A 20,910-nucleotide genomic window follows, 5' to 3' on the forward strand; every position below is an offset into this window, starting at 1 on the left:
AGGATGGGGCCCCATCTCTAGGAATGGGGGGGGCCGGGGGGGGGCCCGGGAATGGATTGGGGGGAAGGGGGGGGGGGGGCAGGACGGGGCCCAGGCTCTAGAACGGGGGGATGGAGGTTGGGGGGGGGCAGGATGGGGCCCTTTCGGGGGGGGGGGGGGGGGTTTCGGGTCCCACCGAGGGGGTCTCAGGGTGCCCCCCCCCGCGGAGCGCCCGCTCCCCGCAAGGGTCCTCCCAGCCGACAGGGGGCGCGGCGGTTGGAGGCGCAACAGCGACGGCCCCGCCCCCCTGTACGAAGCGCGCGGCGATTGGCTGGACGGCGGGTGACCCCCCCCCCCCGGGGCGCGGCGCAGCGTCCGGCCCAGCATGGCCGCCACGGCGGGGCTGCTCTGCCGCGGGCCGGTGAGTGCCCGTCCCTGCCCGTCCCTGCCCGTCCCTGCCCGTCCCTGCCTGTCCGTGCCCCTCTGTCCCCGCCCCCCCCCCCCGCTCCCAGTCCAGGGGTTGGGGGCGCTTTGTCCGTTGTCCGAGACGCCCCTCCCAGTTATTTTTGGGGGGGGGGGGGGGGGGGGGGGTCCGCCTCCCTCTGTGTTCCCTTCCCCGCCCCGGTACCGGTAAGCGCGGCCTGCGCCTCCTCACGGTAAGTGGCCCCGGTAGCGGTGGAGGTGCCCTCCGTCCCCTCGCGGTAAGTGTTCCCCTCCCCTCCACCCCCGGTGCTGGCTGCCTCCCCCCCGCTTTCCCCTGTGCCGCTGCGGGCAGCCCCCGCCCCGCTCCCCGGTGAAGGTCAGTCACCGCCTCCTCTCCTCCTGCTCCCGGTGCCCCCAGGCAGCACCAGCCCCCCCCGGTTCTGTTGAAGGCAGGTTTGCCCCGCCCCTGGCCCGTTGCCGGTGCAGGCAGCCCCCCCCCCCCCCCCACCTCTCGGTGCTCCCCCGGTGCAGGCAGCCCCCGCCCCGGTGCTTCCCCCCCCCCCGTGTGTGCATTGGGGGGGGGGGGGTTGTGTGTCCCCCCGCGGGGCCAGCTGCCCCCCAAAGGGTTTCTCAGTGCTGTTTTGCTGGTTTTTTTCTCCGCCCCCGCCCCAGCTCTTGCTGCGCCGTGGCACCTGGCGAAGCTTTGCCTCGCAGACGGACGGGGAGGCCCAAGTGACCCGGGTCCTGCGGGAGAAGTTCCCCCGGGCTTCCGCCATCAAAGTCGTGGATATATCAGGTACAGAGAAAGCGCTTTGGTCCCTTCCAATCCCAAACCATCTGTGTGCTTTGAGCCTGTCCCCAGCCACCCCCCCCCCAAAGTGTCAGGACCGTGGGGACCCTTCTGTTTGCTCAGGCGTTTGCCACCACTTTTATTTGTCTAGGAGGCTGCGGCGCCATGTATGAAATCCACATCGAGTCGGAGGACTTCAGGGAGAAGCGGGTGGTGCAGCAGCACCAGATGGTTAATCAGGTGGGGGAGGCTGCGCACACGCGTGAGTGTGCACAGCGCTTACGGCCGGGCACACTGCTTGTGCATCTGGGTGGTGCTCAACGCTTGCAGAGTGTGCGGCACTTGCCGCCGAGCATGTGTGCGTGTGTGCAAAGCGCTCGGCGTGCCCAACTACTGTGCAAAATTAAAATGCTTTGCGTGCACAGCGTCTGGCTGAAATGCCACGGGCAGCGTGCTCAGTGGAAGTGCTGCACACGCGCTGTGAGTACGAGTGCCCTGCAGACACACGGCGCGTGTGAGCACTGCAGCTCTGCCTTCCCGCTAAACAGGGTAGTTTTGGGGGGGGTGTGTGTGGCACTTTGCACAGACACACGCACAGTGCCCTGCTAAGTGTCTGTAGCCAGGCACCCTGATGGTGTGCACACAGAGCTGGTGTGCCGGTCAGTGCTCTGCATGCGAGTGTGCGTGCACACGCGCACACACACACAGTCTTATAGTGCAGCCCTTTAACTCCTCCCTTCCCAAGGGAGCGTGTGCACACGCAGAAAAACGGTGTGCCCGCATGCAGCGTGTCTTGGCGTAGCTCTAATAAATTGGGTGGCACTGGGTGTGTACACCTGCCGGTGTGCGTGCACACACAGTGCTGAGCCTGCGTGCAGCGTGTGTGTGTGTGTGTGTGTGACAGCACAGCCCTTCCTGCCCACCACTGCCCAAGGTAACCCCATTGATTAAAGGCACTTCTACGGGTGTGCAACGCTTCTCCGGGGTGCTGGCGTGGGGTAGTGTTTGTGTACTTGCACACACAGTGCGAGTGTCTTGGCTGTGCCCATGTAACACAGCACCAAGTGCTAAACGCTCCGACCGTGCAGTACTTTGCACTAATCCTGCACGCTGTACTCCACAGCTGGTTCACACTTGTGCGCAGCCCTCTGGTGAGGCTGTGATAACGTGCTAAGAGCGCTGCACTGTGACTTGTACTGTGCACAAGCACCAAAGCGTTCACGCTTGAAGCACTGACCTGCTGTGTTGCCCCCCCCCGTGTGTTGCAGGCTCTGCAGGAGGAGATCAAGAGCATGCACGGCCTGCGCATCTTCACCTCCACCCCCAAACCCTGACGCTCCCTCCTGACCTGTCAATAAAGATGCTGGGCTGAGAGGGGCCCAGGGGGGCTCTGTGTGCAGCGGTGCCCCCAGACTACCTCTAAACCCTGGTTCCCGAGTGCTGTGCTTCCAATAAGGCACCTGGGCAGGGCTGGGGCTGCACTGGGGGGGGGGCAAGGAGAGGAAAAGAGGACCACCCCCACCCACCCCCCCCAACAGACGAGCAAGAAGGAGAAACTTCATTGGTGGTGTTATTGCCTTGCACAGAGCAGGGCCCCCCCACCCAGGAACACCAGGGAGCTGCTCTTGCAGACCAGGCACTTCTTGTCCTCCCCCCCACAACGCTGCTGCTGCTGCTAAAGGGGAGCTTAAAGCTCAAGTGCACCTCATCCAAAAAAAAAGCACTTTAGAAATAAGCCAAGACCCAGTCAAGGCTGCGCACAGGCCAAGCACTGTGTCCAGGGCTGGGGGGCAGGGGGGTGGGCCAGAGGAAAAATTTGCCCCCAGGAGTAGAAAGCAGCAGCTCAGCACTCAGAACTTCGCCTGTAGGGAACAAAAACCTGCTCTGAGCCCTCAGCCAGACAGCAGTTTGTGCCAGACACAAGCACGGAGCCTAGAAAACCGAGTGGACGATGTGGGGCAAGTCAGAGCAGCACAGCCAACAGCTCGGAAAACAACACAGGCTGTGGCTGCACAGCGGAAGCGACGCTTGGCCTCGAGACCGATGCCCCTCGGAGCACTGTCTGGCATCACGGGGCTTGCGTCGCTGAAGGCGAAGCACAGAAGTGGCTGGCGTACAAAGCGAGAAGGAGCGGCCGAAAGGGTCCTCCCGGGGAAAGTTTATCTGTCCTTGGAGCCCAGCTTCTCAATCAGTTCCTGCAGAGGAGCCAACTCCCGCCGGTCGATCAAGTTGAATTCCTGGCAGGGATAAAAAGCAACACAAAAACTAAAGGCACTTGTCAAAGCTGCTGGAAAACACATCTGGCCACTGTACGTGTGCCCAAGAGAACAACCAAACAGGCAGCAGCCACCTCTCCTGGTTCTACTGCGGAGAAATTAAAGCATTTCAGAGCAACAAAACCTCTGCTGCGTTGCCAAGAAGTACCATGCCACTCTGCACCATGAGTCACATGTGCGGTCACACAATGGGCTGCTAATATATCAGCAAGAAAGGAAAAAAAAAAAAAAGAAAAAGTACTGCTGCTACTTCTGAGTCGATTCTTGAGCTACAGAACGCCCAACTTCTTGTCCGAGCCTGGTTTCTTTTGCTGCAAGCTCATACCTAAAACCCAAGGATGAAATTCAAGCATTCACAGCCAACTCGGCCATGCTTCCTACAAAAACATCCAAACCAAAAAAGAAAAAACAAACCCACCACCACAAACCCACAATGCCACAGCTGCATCACACCACGTGAACCAAACATAGCGTCCAACGCCACGCCACGGCTGTGGATCTTCAAAGAATGAGGAGGCGCTTCAAATCCAACTCCCCATAAAAGCAAACGGGGAATGAGAAACCCGAGCGACCGGCTGCCAGTTTTGCAACTCACCTGCACGAAGAAGATAAAGTGCTTGAAGGAGGTGTTGAGGTGGGCCTCCTCCTGCAGCCGCATGACAGAGTCGAAGTGCTGGTGGTAGATGTGGGCGTACACACGGAACAGCCGCTTCAGGATCGTCTTGGCCACCGACATGAAGTTCTTGGGAAAAGGGACGCCTGAAACGCAGCGACACGCGTTGGTGAGCCCTTCGCTTCGGTCAGAAGTACCAAAGCAAGACGTTCCGGTGGTGTCTCGGTCCCCTGTGCGCAGCCCGTGGCTTACCAATCTTTGAAGGGAAGAGCGTTTCGTCATCCAGCTGGTCCTGCACCCACGTCATCAAGTAGTCGATGTACTTCGGAGCAGAGCACTTGATCGGCTTCTTTATGTTGGTGCCATCCGCCCAGTGGTACTCGTACCTGCGGGGAGAGGGAAGGAAAATAAATTCATTGCTCCAAAAGGAAAAAAAAAAAAAAAACAAACCAAAAAACCAAACACAAACCCATGAATTTTCAGGCCCCCTGGCTTCCTCCTTATTTCAGTAAGGAGTGACAACACTCATACTCCTCAGAAGCGAGAAGAGCGGTGCTTTCCCTTCCCAAGTTTCTCAAGCACAACACAGAGTCAGAGTTCTAACAGCTCCATTGCGATTGCTCTCGGGGTTCGACCCTCAAAAGTGAGCTTCAGCTTTGTGGCATCCTCCAACATCAACATTTCTTTAGAACAAGACAAAAACTGGCCAAGGGGCATCAGGACCATTGCCCACCACCTGAATTAGGTCACCTACAGCCTTCGGACACCCTCCAGGAATTTGGCACTCCCCTCACTCAAGGCAGCCGACTTCTCCGAGTCCCCAGGGCTACACATTAGCCAAAGGCTTTTGGAAGCTGCCAGCTCAAATCAACACACGTGCTTATCGATCCCACGATTCCTCCCAACGCGGGCAAGATGTCAGCTCTAACGCTACATGGCAACCTTCTCTGCTATCTTTTGCAAAATCCTTCAAAAGCAGGGGGAAAAACCCCCAGGTTTCGACTGTTGCCTCTTGGCTTGACAACAAGCAAAAACTAACAGTGGCACTTAAACAGGAAGTCGTTACAGGCAGTGGCCCCAAATATAGAAACAGGAACTTGCAATCTAGATACTTCTGGGTAGAAAACCAGGGCAGGATGTTACACCGCACCCCACAAATACTGCCCGCTAGCCAGACACTGTGCTGCTACCCAAAAAAACAAAGAGCCTTGAGTAACCTTACTAACAAGATACCCTGCTGTAGCTTCACCTCGGAAAAACACAAATTCAGCACCAACGTGTCATAGTCGTCTCCCCGTGGATATTCACACCTCCCAAAACCGACGAGGCGCCCCGAATACACATTCACTATTTCCTTTCCACGTTCTCCGACCCTCTCCTACAAAGCAGTTATGCCTGGTAGCTCGACTCCTTAAAACCACTGCCAGTGCGAATCGAGGGACAAAAACCGAGATAAGGACGCTTCGGGACAGGCTGATTCAGCAGGGCTGATGACACCAGCCTCGATACGGTGTAGGGAGCAGCAGGACCCAAAAGACACTCGGCTGAACACCACTGGGGCAGTGCGATGCTGTGCCTGGACACGTCCCATCCTCATTTTAGCTTCTTTCTAGGCACGCTCCAGCCACCCGCCTACTTCCCCACGTAGAAATTGTGGCCATAGACCACAGTAAACATCTTACCTTGGTCCTGCTGACATGACCGGACAGCTCACTTCTGTGCAGAACTCCGTAATGGTCCCGTACAGCATGTTGATTTGGTTGAAGAAATCCACCGCTGGAAAGGAAACGCATCAAGTTTACTGGTTCGCTCTTGTGCAGTTGACACGGCCTCCCGAGGATCGCCGTCACAGGGGTGAACGTGCCGCAAAACTCTCAGTGAAAACAAACATCCCCCTTCTGTACAACATCACGTGGCTGATGACTTCAAGACATTTTGACCATCTAGGAATTTTAATTGCTCTGTCAATTTTTCACTGTCTGGCTACTGCCCCAACTGATTTGTACAGCATGAAGCTCTGCTTAGCATTCCCCACCTTGGAAATGACGGCTTTAGGTTCCAGCCACCTTTAAAAAAATGACAGTACCTCAAAAACCTGATTGGTTTTGATACTACAGGAGACCTTCCTTAGATTGAACACTTGCGGCCTGACTTACTGCTTTCCATTGCTCAAAACTACTTTTTCCTCCTCTAACCTCCAAAGAAACAAAGTTCAAGGCCAGGGAGAGCCACTGCTAAACATAAAATAAATTTGTAGTACGTGGCTTTTGAAGCTATGCACGCAGCACTAATAAAGTGAACGTAGAAAACAACAAAAGAAACTCCACAAACCTAGAGTTCAGTGGAGAAGACAGTTCCACTTCTCCCCAGACCACTTGCCATCACTGTTTTTGCAGCCGACAACGCTAACTCTGTAATTCCACATATTGATACTCGAGGCTTATTCTCAAGTACAAAAATAACCATTGCAAACCTAATCACCTTTGCAAGTCTGAACTCAAAAAAAAAAAACCCACCCCAAAACCACAACAGTGCGGTTGGCACATCGCACCGCTTACTTTCCTTTTATTCCAACTGGGTTACCTCAGCAGAGCGTGCCTGCCATCAGAACTGCATTTAGGGAAGTTCTAAGTTCTTCTAAGGATAAAAACCAGAGATTTTGGGTTTTCCCACTCCACCTCCGCACTCGGGTGGATCCCTCTTCCATAGGGCTTACTGTTAACTGCGATCCACTCGTTAAGGTCCTCTCCCTCCGGCAACATAACCGCTTGTCTAAGGTTACCGCTCCCCAGAGTCGCTTCCGCATGTTTCAAGAGTTCATACTGATGGGAGCCTTCGGGAATGTTCTTCTTGGGTTTGAATGTTTTCGACGATCGACTTCCACTGACAGGAGAGAAAACTTTTCCAGTCAGCCCTTTCACAGTGTACCCTTCCCAGAAAGGCTTCCAGTATTACCCCTCACCATCCGCCACTCTTAACCGGGGCGACACCCGTCCCCGTTTTCCCCGCCCTTGGGGCAAACTTGCCTACGTGCAAGCTGAGGCATTTCTGACAGCGTGGCAAAAAAGCCACATGCACACTTCCCTCTTTCACCTGCCCTTTTTAAAAATCACAAGCATGCGGTGCAAAGGCCCAAAGACTATAGAGCAACAGTTGCTTTTGACCGCGGAAAGAAAAGCCCACATAACTCCACCGGGAATGGCTGCCACTAGGTCACTTTCACAATGGCAAATATTAGATACTCAGTGCTCAAATGCACCATAGGAAACGGCTTGCTAAAAATAGCAACTTAATAGACTCCAGCCCCAAAATGCAAGTCGTCACCCTCATCTTCCCTTGCCGTTTCATACTGACAGCTGTGCTCGGCAGCCAAGCCATCGTACCACTCCCCGCCAAACTCGCCCTGTCTCTCCAACGGAGCCAGCAGCACTGCAGCCTCTCCCCAAACACCCAACACTGCCAAAAAGTGGATGAATTTCGATACCTCTCAACCACAAAACATTAACTTTCAGACCCTGCCAGCTCTCTGCTTCTGAGCGAGGGTGATGCAAACGCCGGGACGGCCAGGGCCAAAGCACAGCCTGGGGGAAACGGCCTTCTCTGGCATCGCCGGCATCCTGCCCCTGTCCAGCACGCGCCTCGCAGCAGCTTCCTGGTGCGACCTTATGGCTTTTATTTACGTGCAACGCTCGGTACGGAAATAAAAGACCTTTAGATGTATCTCGCTCTTAAAGCGAGCCGCTGCCTCCTGCTACAGCCGGAAACGCAGGTGCAGTGCATTGCTGACCCTAGGCAGAGTCCCAAAAGACAGACCCAGTACATCATCAGCCCTAGGAAGAGGCTCCCCAGCCCCTTTTTACGCCACAAAATGCCTCCAGCCCTCATCCACAGCACCCACCAGGCCTGAAGAGCCAGAAGCTCTCTCGCACTTTACAAGCCTTCACATCTATGATGCAGGTATGCAATAGCCCACTCGCTGTAGCTCGATAGAGATGCATTATTTTTTTTTACACCACATGCCTGTAGGTCTACCAAATTAACACCATTCCCCCTGCAGTCAGGCCTGCCCCACCTCACACAAACACCTTTGCACTGTACTAGCACAGACGCAGGGTAAGGCTCACCCAAAGCCCACCCAGGTGGAAGCCCCAAACCCACAGGAGCAGGACCTCCTCTTTTCCCCCTCGCCCCAAAGCTCCCTCCCAACTCCCAGGGCCTCCCACTGAGGCAGAGCATCCCTGCAGACACCCCCACCCCCTCAGGACCCCCTCCAATTCCCCTAGAAGACCAACCCCTCAAATTCTGCTCACCCAGAGGACATCAATCCTTCCAAGACAAACCCTCCCCAGATCCTTCCCTCTAAACACCCCCCCCCCCAAAAAGCTTCCCATCCCCTCACACAGCCCCAAAGCCCCCCCCCCCCGGGACTCACCCAACATGGGTGCTCCCCAGGGTGCCTGCCCTCCAGGGCCACCCCCCTCCACAGCCCAGCCTGGGACCCTAGCCCTGAGACTTCCTCCCCAAAACCACTATACCCCCAGAGCTTCCTCCACAGGACTACACTGCTCCCCAGGCCCCTCCAGGGCCTCCTCCCGAAGTCTTCCTCAGGCCCTCCTTGTACACCCCCGGGGCCTCTTTTCGAGGCCTCCCCCGCCCCCCATACGCACTCAGATCTCAAGTCCCTCATGAGCCCCCGGACCTCTCCCCAAAGCCACCCAAGGGCTTCCCTCTAAAACTTCCCCCAGGAGCCCTCCCGTTCCTCATCACGGGACCCTCCTCAAGCTCCTGGGGCCTCCGAGCCCCAAAAGCCTCCCTCGAAGCCCAGACCTCCCCTCAGGACCCCACTCCACCCCACCTTCCTCAAGCTCCCAAACCGCCAGCACCTCCCCGCAAGGCCCCCTCAGCACCCCCCGGCCCAGTGACCCCCCCCCCCCCCAGGACCATCCCCAAAAACCTGCCTCCCCCTCCAGCCCTCAAGGCCCCCCCCCCCCCCTCACAGACCACGCCCGAGCCCGCCGCCCTCCCCGATCCCCTCCCGGCACTCACAAGAGGAAGCTCATGGCGGGCGGAGGCGCCGGACCGACCTGAAGCGAAAGCGGCGCCGCCAGCTGCTCGCGCGCGGCCCCCGCTCCTTGCGGGCAGCGCCCGCCCCGCCCCGCCCCGCCCCGCCCCGCCGCCAACTCTCGCGAGAGCTCAGGCAGGGGGAAGGGCTTCGTGCTGAAGGAGGCGGGGTCACGCACGGCGCCATCACCATGGCAACAGCCACTGGGCCGTGGTACACGTGGGGCCGTGCCGGCCTCGGCCCCCCCACGGGCCCGGGGACCCCCAGAGCCCCCCGTCATGGGCCCGGGGACCCTCAAAGTCCCCTCCTCATGGGCCTGGGGACCCCCCACGGGCCCGGGGACCCCCAGAGCCCCCCATCATGGGCCCGGGGACCCTCAAAGTCCCCTCCTCATGGGCCTGGGGACCCCCCCACAGGCCCGGGGACCCCCCAGAGCCCCCCGTCATGGGCCCGGGGACCCTCAAAGTCCCTTCCTCATGGGCCTGGGGACCCCCAGAGCCCCCCCCCCCACGGGCCTGGGGACCTCCCACGGGCCTGGGGACCCCCAGAGCCCCCCGTCATGGGCCCGGGGACCCTCAAAGTCCCCTCCTCATGGGCCTGGGGACCCCCCCACCCAGAATGACAGAATGGTAGGCGTGGGAAGGGACAACCACCCTGCCTAGAGCAGGATCAGCCAGAGCAGGCTGCACAGGATCACGTCCAGGCAGGATTTGAATCTCTCCGGAGAAGGAGACTCCACCACCTCTCTGGGCAGCCTGTCCCAGGGCTCGGTCACCCTCAGAGGGAAGAAGTTTTTCCTCACGTTCAGATGGAACTTCCTGTGGTCCAGTTTGTGCCCGTTGCCCCTTGTCCTGTCGCTGGGCACCACTGAGAAGAGTCTGGCCCCATCACATTGACATCTGCCCTCGAGATATTGATAAGCATTGATCAGATCCCCTCTCAGGCTTCTCTTCCCCAGGCTAACCAGTCCCAGCTCTCTCAGCCTTTCCTCATACCAGAGATGCTCCAGGCCCCTCCTCATCCTCGCAGCCCTCCGCTGGACTCTCCGCAGCAGTTCCCTGTCTGTCTGGAACTGGGGAGCCCAGACCTGGACACAGAACTCCAGATGTGGCCTCACCAGGGCAGAGCAGAGGGGGAGGAGAACCTCCCTCGACCTGCTGGCCACGCTGTTCTTAATGCACCCCAGGACACCATTGGCCTTCTTGGCCACGAGGGCACACTGCTGGTCATGGAGAGGTTGGTGTCCACCAGGACTCCCAGGTCCTTCTCCGCAGCGCTGCTTCCCAGCTAGGTCACCCCCAACCTGTCCTGGTGCTGGGGTTGTTCCTCCCTGGGTGCAGGACCCTGCACTTGTTGAATTCATTTGGTTCCTCTCCAGAACGTCCGGTTCCTCTGCCCTTCCATGGGCCTGGGGACCCCCAAAGCCCCCTCCCCATGGGCCTGGAGACCTCCTCAGGCCTGGAGACCCCCCGAGACCCCCCTCATGGGTCTGGGGGCCCTCCATGGGTCTGGGAACCCCCAGAGCCCCCTCCTCATGGGCCTGCCCCCCCCCCCCCACCATGGACCTTCCTCCCCCCAGGTGCCCCCAATTCACAGGCACTTCCCCACCCCCCCAACCCTCCCCCCTAACCACCACCATCTTATTTCAGCCCCAGTTTTCAGCGTTGCACCAGGCCGGACCCATCCAACGGCCCATCCAACCCCCCCAGACTAACTTCACAGGCTGAAATTCCCCCCAAACATCCTGAAGTTTGTCAAACCCTTTTCCCAGGGCTGATTTCTGCAGATTTCCACCTTTTTTTTTGCAGTTATGCGACCTCTCCAGCCCTTGTCTTAGCAAGGAGCTACTGTTATTGACCTAAAAAATTACTTTTGAAATTAGGGAGTCACCGTGACCGCTCTAAACAAGTTAAAAACTAAAATAAACACCCTGAGGTGGTTTTAGCTCGCAGCCAGGCTGCTTCCCACAGCTCTCACAAGCAGCACGGTGTGGAACCGGCTGTGCTGGGGCATGTCACAGGGACGGCGGCTGGCGATCCTCGGTATTTATTGGACGCATGGAGGCATAAAAACCTCTCCAGACTTTACCGAGCACCTTAACGACCTTGGGATAAACCTCCAAGGTTGTCTTTCACAGCTCAGGGGGTACATAAGGTAAAGCTGAGGAAAATAAACGTGCGGGAGATGGCTAAACTCACTCAGCACGGGTTCCCAAGGACTCACAGACTCTCCTTTTACCTCTTCTCCACGCAGGTTTCTTGCTTCCTTCTCTGCCATACTGGGGAGCATCGTTCACGCCCATCCTGACCTGATCCAGTGCCGCGGGCCAGCAAACGCCAAACAGATTCTGTTAAAAAAATTAATTCACGGTATTTAGTTTTGCGCAAAAGCCTTTCATTTTTCTACCTGTGGAGAGTTTGGATGGAAATGGCGGAGAAACACAAACGGTGAGTAACGGTTCCCTCCTGCCGTCGATGGATGCTGACGGACGGGTGCCCAGCGCCTCTTCGGGTGCAGGATCCGGCTTCCTGGCCCGCCGCCCTGGGATTGCGCGGAGCTGGAAGTGCCTGGCTCGCCCCGAGGTTTTGGGATGCTCGAAGGGGTGGGACAATACCAGTGACTCCTGCAGTGAAAATCTCCCCTATTTCTTACCAACCAAGCTGCCTTTCCTGGTTTGCGCACGCTTAGTCCCTACACTAAAGCTCACCCTAATCTTAATCTCAATCTCAGTCCAGTTTTACATGTACTCGCAGTTCCATATTTAATCTCATCCCAATCTAAGACATAAACCGAGCCCCAATCCCAGCTCCAGCCCTAACCCCAATCCCGTATTTAGCCCTATCCCTAATCCCAGCCCCAGTCCTAACCCCAATCCCATGTTTAGTCCTAACCCCAGTACCAGCTCTAACCCCAGGTCTAGCCCTGACCCCAGCCCTAATCCCGGCCCCGCCCCCAGCCCCGCCCCCCGGCTTACGCAACCCGCAGCCCCTCTTGCAGCCCCTCTTACCCGCCTGGGCCCAGCCAATGAGCGCCGCTGTGCCCAATTAGGGAGGAGAAGCCTCGCCCGTCTCCACCAATCACTCTCCTCTTCCCTCCGCCCCGCCTACCCCTGTCTCCCTAGCACCTCTCTCCTTCTACCCCAATCGCAGCCGGGGAGCGCTCGCTCCGTCCCGCCCCTTCCCTCTCCACCGCCATTCAACTCTCCCCTCTGTGCCGCTCGCCGCGGCGATTGGCTCCCGCGGGCCGTGAGGCGGGACGAGGGGGGGGGGGCCCGGTCCCTTCGCGCTATAAAAAGCGACGGGAGGCGCAGGGACCACTACTGGCGCCTCCTGTCCCGTGTCCCACACCGCCCACCGTCGTTCCGCCGCTGCCATGGCAACCGCGCTCTGCCCGCTCCGCACCCTCGGCTGCGCCGCGCTGCGCCCCCACGGCCGCCGCCTCCACCTCAGCGCGCCCAGGTACGGCCCGGGCGGGGGTTATATGGGGGGGGGCAGCGGGGCCCGCCCGTCGCCTCCGCCCAGTCCCGGTGCGGGGTGGGCTGAGGAGGGGGAGGCCCGGCCCGGTTTCCTCCCTCCTTCACCCCCGCGGGCCGGGGTAGGCCCGGCCGACCCGTACCGGGAATGAATGAGGCGGGCCCCCAGCGGCCGCCCCGGGCGGTGCAGGCTGATGAAATCCTGCTCCCGCCTTGCGTGGTGTGTGCCGAGCTCTCCCCGGGCAGGGGCACCGGCGCTGCCGGGCTCTCCTCGCACCCCCGGCGGCGCCTCTCGGGGCTCAGCCCGGGTTTAAGCGCTGTGAGAGGGACCAGACACCCCCCGAACATCCCGCCCCCGGCTCGGACCGTGCAACGACTGACTCTCCCCTTCCATTTCTGTGCCCCGCGCCCTCCCCGTGGGTTTGGCACGGAAACGGCCCTTGAAGGAGCAGCTGCTGCTGCTGCTCGGGTCCTTTGGTTTCACTGCTCTTCCCTAAAAAACAGGGCTCCGAGCTCTTAATTTTGGCTTCCCTACGGCTCCCAGAGGGGAGGGGGCTGATGGTTCTCCCCATCCCCTGGAACCCCAGGCCGGGCACCCTGACCTCAGCCTTGTGTAAGGGCAAGGTTCGGGTCGGCTCTTGGCATGAGGCGTCTCTGACTTAATGAATTCTCTGTTTCTGAACTTGCCAGGTGCTTGTAATAATTCCCTTTACATCTAAGTGACATCTGGTAGTTTGTTGCAGGTCTAGCTCTGAAGCTAAAATAATAATTAATGGCCAGTGGGCCGAGCTGGTCTGGGGTGGGTTTCTACTGGTTGTTGTTAAATAAATTTAACTGGGGCAATTGTTATTAGGGATGAAGTAACATTTAATTCCCAGTAAATGGGGAAAATGACATTTCAGTAGGCCAGGGATTAAGGAAGCACAAAAGATTGTCTGCATCACTAAGTATATAGGCAAAAAGCTTTCCTACCTGGTGGCTGTCTGGTGCAGATGTGGGTCTGTCCCCAGAGCTCCAGGACCAGGATCATACCTAGAGAAGGTCACAAAACAGAAGGGCTGGACTTAATGTGAGATCCTGGTAGGAGAAAGCCTGTAGACCAGGCAGCTAAGGGTTTTTTTTGAGGAGAAACTGCAGCAATTCAGCTCATTCCTGTTGGATGGTGATGCAGGGAGGAATGGAAACTTTCTCCTGTGGGTCAGTTGTCACCTGGATTCCTGTGGTGAGTTGAGCAGCTTGTGGAGTTGTAGTCCGTATTGCTTGGTGATAGCTTTGGAAATGGGCTGGTCCTTGGGATTCGGGAAGGCACCATAAATGACAAGAACGCTGCAGGGACCATCTTTGCCTGCTCTGGCACAGAGGTAGGAATGATTGGGCAAATGAATAAGGTGCTAGTCAAGCAAGGCAAGACTTAAATGCTGTAGCGAAGTCTAGAAGTGAAGCTTGCAAAGGTGAATCACCTCACAAGGGGATTGGTAAATGAGAAAAATCTTCAACTAAGAGTTGTAGTGATACCCTGAAGGACAAAACAAGTGTGAGGAGTGTGGACAGCCTGTTGTGAGTGGGGGCTGGCAGCCACAGCCTCCCAGCTAGCTGTAGGTCAAGCTAGAGCCTTTCTATATACTGCAGGGTGTCCAGTTGCCTGGAATGTGTTTGGCAGTGACTAGATATTCCTGTTACTGATTTAGACCAGAAATGTATGTGGGGAGCTGTTCTGATGTGGTTCAAGCAGGCAAATGTCCCTTCTGCTCCAGCTAGGTGTTGGAGCCTGTCAGAGGGGGTGATGCCACGTACCCCCAGCTTTATCAGCCTGAAGACATGACTGTAGTGGTGGCATTAATTATGTGAGCAGGGGAGAGCATGAGATTGCCTTGCGCAAGGTGGGTGATGGTCTAGATCCTTTGTGAAGGCGCAACAGTCTCGCTGCGAGGAATGGGTGATCTGGGTTCTAAAAATGGAAGCTAACTGTATCTTAGCTTGAAACACGTGCCAGGTGAGCAATAAACGTGGACTCTTGGCCTTGTGGAGAATTGTGCATGTGCTTGCTCAGGCTGTATAAATAAGCTTGTCCCTCTGGCAGTTTTGTTTGCTGATCCTATCTTTGGGCAGCAAAGGTGTAAATGAAGACTGAAGTGTACTGCTTCACATGTTTTGGAGTGAAGGTGCAGTAGGCTTGTACAGAGCTTGAGTTAAAGAACCTTTTCTGCCCTGACTTGCCATGGGTGTCTGTTTTTCCTGGCCTATGTTGCACAGAGCTTGGATTTGATGGTCCTAATAATGTTGATCTCTCAGGTAATGCTTTTTTCTGTCACAGAAATGATGCAGTTGTGATTTCCGGAAGGAAGCTGGCCCGACAGATCAGGCAGGAAGCCCGTCACGAGGTTGAGCAGTGGGTAGCGGCTGGAAACAAGAGACCTCACCTCAGTGTTGTTCTTGTTGGTGAAAATCCAGCGAGTCACTCCTACGTACTGAACAAAACCAAAGCGGCTGCTGACGTTGGTATGTTTTGCGCTCTGTTCTGAACAAGTGGAGCAAGTGACTCTTTAGTTGGGAGTTCTCTATGCTGGGGGATGTGTTTATCTGTCAGCTTTTCACCTTGGCTGTGTAGCAATCCACCTTTGCCCAGCATTTGCTGCGACTGTTTTGGCTGCCTTCGCTGTACTGGGATGTAGTTAATAAACACGGTTCACGTGTGCATTGTGCCATTTGAATCTTTTAGGGCAACATCAAGCTGTGTAGTTTGGATTTCTAGCCTTCCTAGGGCCACATAAAGCCCGGGCAGGGCTCTGATTTGCCTTCTTTCCCCAGCTAACTGAGATGCAGTCAGCACTCAGCAGCCTTGCTATGCTCCCACTCCTTCCAAGGTCCTTGTGCTGAAAGGGGTTAGGGGCAATAAATGGTTTAACTTCTCCTTGGGTTCTGTGCTGTCAAAGCCACATCTGGAGCTGAGATTTTTAGGCTAACGTCCTCTCCTTACTGTGCCAAGAGGGAGCACAGGACATACGGCTGCATCCTCATCGTAGCATGCTTTGGTTAGGCTTCTCCAAGCCCTCCCTGCACTCAGAGGGTCTCGGCTTTCTAATAGCCTTTCCCAGGTCACTAGACCGATACTAATTCTCCTTAAGTGTAACTTGCAAGTCTGGTGAAAGTCTCCAGCATGGAAGGTGCTTGCTGTTACAAAAAGTATACATACAACCCTTGGTGTGTGCCTGTCAGATTTGGTAGAGCAATGAAATAGCTCTAAATAGCTTAAATCTGCGCAGATTAAGAAAGTTGCTCTCCCACCTGCGGACACACAGCTCTAATGTGGTGCTTGCAACGATTGCACAGGAATCAGCAGTGAGACCATCCTCAGGCCAGCTTCTGTTTCTGAAGAGGAGCTACTGGATTTGATCGGCAAACTCAATAATGATGCCAATGTGGATGGCCTGTTAGTACAGCTCCCTTTACCTGGTGAGTAGCTAGATTTATATCTGTTTCATTTTTAAATAAAGCTTTTCAGGGTTTGTATGTGCCAGGAGGAGGAGTGGCAGCATGTCCTGTGACATGAGAAGTGGCAGCCTGTCACGATGCAGCTACTCCAACATACAGTTGCCTGGAGGAGTCAGGTGGCTGGGGGTCGCAGAAATCTGTTCCTGTGTGGGGAGTGTCAGCTTCCAGAGCCCGAAGTTTGAACTTGGTTGTGATGCTGAGGCCGCCTAAAAATAGCCTTTCTGTGTTGGTGATGCTGTAGTCCCAAAGTGATTCCAGTCCCCTTTCTGCTGGGAGCTGTTGGCCTTGAGCTTGCTGGATGTCTTGAGTAGCTTCAGGCTTCCAAACTCTGTCAGGGCTCTGGTTGACTGCAGAGAGCAGGTTTTTTGGCTGATCTCTAGGATTAAAGCTTTTTCTTCTCTTCCAGAGCATATTGATGAACGCAAGATTTGTAATGCTGTGACTCCAGACAAAGATGTTGATGGCTTTCATGTGATAAATGTGGGGCGCATGTGCCTTGACCAGTATTCCATGCTGCCGGCTACACCGTGGGGGGTGTGGGAGATCATTAAGAGAACTGGTAAGCTGCTGCAGTATTTGGCTGCTGGCTGGCATAACTGCAGCTTGTCTTCGGTTTAAGACTCTGTCTTGTTTTCTGCAGGCATCCCAACGCTGGGGAAGAATGTGGTGGTGGCTGGCAGGTCGAAGAACGTGGGTATGCCCATCGCCATGTTGCTGCATACAGATGGCAGGCATGAGCGTCCAGGAGGTAAGGGCTTGGTGGCCATGGAGCCTGCGTGCCAGGCAGCTGCAGAAGAAAGCCCTTGGCCTGTCTCACCAGCCTCTCTAGGCTCCTAAACCAGTCCCTTAGAGACTCTGGCTGGCTTTGGGTAGTAGGGGGAATTAAAAAATTCCATGTAATGGCTCTTGCAGGTGATGCCACGGTCACAATATCCCACCGCTACACTCCCAAGGAGCAGCTGAAGCAACACACAATCCGTGCTGATATTGTGGTAGCAGCAGCAGGTAAGACCCGACTCTAACGGCACCAGCAAGGCGCACAGAGGGTGCGTGGTGTTTCTGATGGGAGTCCTTGCTTGCAGCAGACAATCCTGTTGGTATTGAATGTCCTGGGGCCCCCCTGTCAGAAGCAGCTCTGGCAGTGTAGGAGAGTCCGGTGCTCTCATGGCTGCCTGCAGCAGCCCTAGGTGAGGGCTAGGACAGTGAGTGAGGGGCTGTTTTGAGCCACAGTTAATCCTGTGATTAAGCCTAGGAGCCACATACTTGATCTTCTTAACAGAGCTGTTTGTAGCTCTGCCTTTGAGATGTAAAAGAACATCTGGCAGGAGGGCTGGGTATATGGGAGAACAGCCACAGGTAGGCTGTGTGCACATGCAGACAGTTCTGTATTTGTGTGGGGAGGAGGAGAAAGCCAAGATAGTATCTGCTTACCTAGAGACAGTCAAAGTGCTGCAGGGGCAGCTGCAGTGCCATCTTCCTAGCACAAGGAATGGCTTGGAGGTGTGTTCTGCTTCAGGCTGTCCCCTTGGCATGGAGGTAGCTCATCAGCAGAGGAGCTGAGCTGATTTGGGGTGTCTGCTTGGCAGCAGAAGCTGGGTGTGAGCCTGTGGGGAGGGAGGGGAGAAAATGAGGCATATCTGGCAGAACCAAACATACCCCACCCTCAAAGGGTGGCTTAGCCCCAAGCAGCTGCTCTCCACCCCTCTCCCTGCTATGCTGGGGGTTTTACAGCCCCTGGGTGAAGCCAGTGCTGCTGCCAACTGGTTGTGGTTGCCTTGGATGCTGCTCCAACTTGCTGACTTGGTGCAGGTGCAAAAACATTGCTGGAGCTGTGTGAACAAACACAGCCGCAGGCTTCAAATGTGAGCTTTAAGGTTTGAAAGTGGAGAGGATGCTGTGGGCCCCACTGCTTTGCCAGACCTCTTTCTGGGGGTGGACTCCAGCTCTGAGGTTCTAAGTAAACCGCTCAAATTCCTGATTGAGCTGAACATCAAGGATTAGCACTGGATTGTGTAACTGTAGGTAGATTTGTATCTTTAGGAAGGCCTGGGTGGGTCAAAATGGAACATGAAGGTGGGGTAAGGGGGAGCGGGGGGGCTGTTAAGCACCCTCACAACATGTGGTTTTGTTCTCTTCTTGCAGGCATACCCAATCTGATCACGGCCGATATGATCAAAGAAGGAGCTGCTGTTATTGATGTGGGGATAACGAGGGTGCAGGATCCTGTCACTGCCAAATCAAAGCTGGTTGGGGATGTGGATTTTGAAGGTATGGACAGGTTCTGCATCTGGTTCCTGGAGCATCAGACATCCAGGGTGCTGACAAGGGGAGGAGAAAGTCCTGGTTCATGGACTGAGCAGATGCAGACCAGTGCTTCTGTTCCCTTGCTTGGTGCATCCAATAATCCCATAATATGCCATGGCAAAGCTGTATGCTGCAAGGCAGAGGAGACTTAACCTGAACCTAAGCAGTTATGTTGCTCTGCCTCTGCTCCAATTCATCACTCATACTCCTGCTTTTAAATAAAAACACACAGAACTTACCTTCTGGGTTGCTATTTGCTGGCCTTGCTCACAGCTCAGCTGCAACGGTGCCCAGATGGGTGAAAGATGCTGGAAGCTCCTCCTGGAAGAAAGGGAGAGGGTGAATATTCAGGCTGTTGGCACTTTGTGGCCACCCTCAAGGGCTTGCATGAAACCCATGTCTGGTCTTAAACTTGACATTTCTGTGCTCTTAGACCTTGCTTTTATGTCTTCCCCTAGCTTGGACTTAGCAGTTAAGTTTGCTCAGGAACAGGGATGGATAGAACGGGGGGGGGGGGGGGGGGGAAACTCCACCCTGAAAAGCTAAGCTTCCTTAGCGGGCAGTCTTGAAGGAATTTGAGCAAAGTGTTGCTGCTCTTGCTGTGCATGCTGAGCTGTAGCCTTCCTTCCTGCAGGGGTGAAGAAGAAAGCCAGCTACATCACTCCGGTCCCCGGGGGTGTTGGGCCCATGACGGTTGCCATGCTGATGAAGAACACCATCATTGCTGCCAAGAAGCTGTTGAAACCCAAAGAGCTGGAAGCACTAACTGCTTAATGTGGGACACTCTCTTTAGCACTGAACATGACATTCCAAACAATGCCAAACAGGCCGATAGAAAATGCAATATTTTTATTTATTTTATTGGAATTTCCTATTCTGAGGCGATAGATATTTATTTGAAGCTGAAGCATATGCACGTTAGTCGTACTGAGGTGGAAGCATCTGCACTCCTGGCCTCCTTGTGCGAGTGAAGCTGCTTGATTTTAAGCTAGCTCTTCTAGGAAGCTGGCTCTGCTCTTGCAGGGACCAGGCAGCAGTTGGGATCCTGGGGGTGCAGCTCCCCTGGGTGCAATCCCAGGGGAGGCAGAGCACTGTTCCATGGTACAAAAGCAGTGGCCTCTGGGGTCTGCTTGTGTCTGACTCATGCTGGAGTCTTCATGTTTAGTTTGAGTTAAGCTCTTCTGTAGAAGAATTACTTGAAAATAAGAACCATGTATCTGTTCTCAGCTGGGGCAGCAGATCTGTTGTAACATGTTCTCCTAGTGTGCAGCTAAGCTGGTTTTTTGCTAGTTGGATGGTGACTTTTTAAAAGCCTTTTTTCTAACCAAAAAACCAACAGGTGGGCTGTTGGTATCTACATTGGGCAGACAGGTGGTTTCCTGGACTGTATTGTAAAGTGTACAAGTACTTAGTGAATAATGCAGGCTAACTCTAAATAAAGTACAAGAAGACAAAAAAACCCCTATGTCCTATCTGTGTCCTAGAACTATTAGTAAGCAAGTTTCTCCCAGGAAAGGCAAGCTGCCCCCAGAAATAGTTTACTAAAGCACTTGTGCTGCAAGCTCCCTCTTGTCCCTACGCAGCAGGGTTAGGTCTGGCTTTCCCCCTGAGTTTAGCTAAGAAAAAAAAACCCTAAAAACTAAACTAAGGTTACTTTTTTCCTGAACTACATCAAGGTGACAGTGTAAACTCAGTCCTCTAATGAGTTTGCAAGCTCTTAATTATCCATTGAATGCAGACCTTACCTGGGGTTGTGATGCCTCTGGCAGGATGGAAAAGACTTACAGGCAGCGTTGTTTGCGGGTAGTGAGATAGACCTTGGACTCCTTCCTCTTCACGTAGTCCCTGGAAAGACTGATCCCACCTTTTTGGGAGCAGGAAAGTTTTGTGGTGACATTAAAGGGCTGTTGCTGGAGGTGCTTGGTGAGTCAGCACTAACTCCATGTTTGTGGCTCTCTCTCCTGGAGGGGAGAGCACTGATAAAAACAGTAAATGCGAAAAGGAAAGCTGAGGTTGGAGGACTCTGCACCAGAAAGACACTAAAGAGCTGAGACTCATTGAAACGAGGTTTATTGGGTTGTATTGCGGATAAATACAAAATGGCTAACGTGGTACTGTGATGGAGGTGGCAAATCTGAGCTGTTCCACTGTGTTCATATACAAAAGTATAAACCATGTTATGAACCTTGCAAAATGGACAAATTTAGTCAAAATGAGCTGGATGCGAGACTGCCTTCAGCTCTGCTCTAGGAAACATCTACCAGAGTCCGCAAAGCCTTTCCGGGGTGGGTGTTGTGTACTGGGTAGAGCAAATGAACCTGTTTCATTAAAATGATAAGCCTACCTGTATCCCACTTCAGCTACCACACAGGAGATGGGTACAAAATGCTACAAAACAGACAACGATGTGTTCAAGTTGAAATCTTAATGTTAACATCAAGCTATGTGGCTCTCGAGTGGTGATGGGAGTAATGCCGTGTTCTTTATCTTGCCATGTTT

The 20,910-nt window shown here is 55.1% G+C and overlaps 3 protein-coding genes across 3 annotated transcripts; 2 read left to right on the forward strand and 1 right to left on the reverse strand.

The window, feature by feature from the left end:
* Positions 1–261: 261 nt before the first annotated feature.
* Positions 262–2,616, forward strand: BOLA3 (bolA family member 3). Its single transcript, XM_075736507.1, has 4 exons — positions 262–400; positions 1,075–1,198; positions 1,344–1,432; positions 2,461–2,616. Exons 1-4 carry the CDS (start codon positions 365–367, stop codon positions 2,524–2,526), a joined length of 315 nt encoding a protein of 104 aa, XP_075592622.1. The 5' UTR covers positions 262–364; the 3' UTR covers positions 2,527–2,616.
* MOB1A (MOB kinase activator 1A) lies at positions 1,302–9,247 on the reverse strand. Its single transcript, XM_075736505.1, has 6 exons — positions 9,128–9,247; positions 6,798–6,964; positions 5,764–5,857; positions 4,334–4,467; positions 4,064–4,227; positions 1,302–3,429 (listed from the first exon to the last, which is right to left on the reverse strand). Exons 1-6 carry the CDS (start codon positions 9,139–9,141, stop codon positions 3,352–3,354), a joined length of 651 nt encoding a protein of 216 aa, XP_075592620.1. The 5' UTR covers positions 9,142–9,247; the 3' UTR covers positions 1,302–3,351.
* A 3,199-nt stretch (positions 9,248–12,446) lies between these two features.
* Positions 12,447–20,749, forward strand: MTHFD2 (methylenetetrahydrofolate dehydrogenase (NADP+ dependent) 2, methenyltetrahydrofolate cyclohydrolase). The gene is made up of 8 exons (XM_075736819.1): positions 12,447–12,601; positions 14,930–15,114; positions 15,946–16,068; positions 16,514–16,666; positions 16,748–16,855; positions 17,020–17,112; positions 18,250–18,375; positions 19,046–20,749. The coding sequence occupies exons 1-8, from the start codon at positions 12,516–12,518 to the stop codon at positions 19,183–19,185; spliced, it is 1,014 nt and encodes a 337-aa protein (XP_075592934.1). The 5' UTR covers positions 12,447–12,515; the 3' UTR covers positions 19,186–20,749.
* Positions 20,750–20,910: the final 161 nt, after the last annotated feature.

Source organism: Balearica regulorum, chromosome 27 (genome assembly GCF_011004875.1).
Source record: "Balearica regulorum gibbericeps isolate bBalReg1 chromosome 27, bBalReg1.pri, whole genome shotgun sequence".
In the NCBI taxonomy this organism is placed as follows: Eukaryota; Metazoa; Chordata; class Aves; order Gruiformes; family Gruidae; genus Balearica; species Balearica regulorum.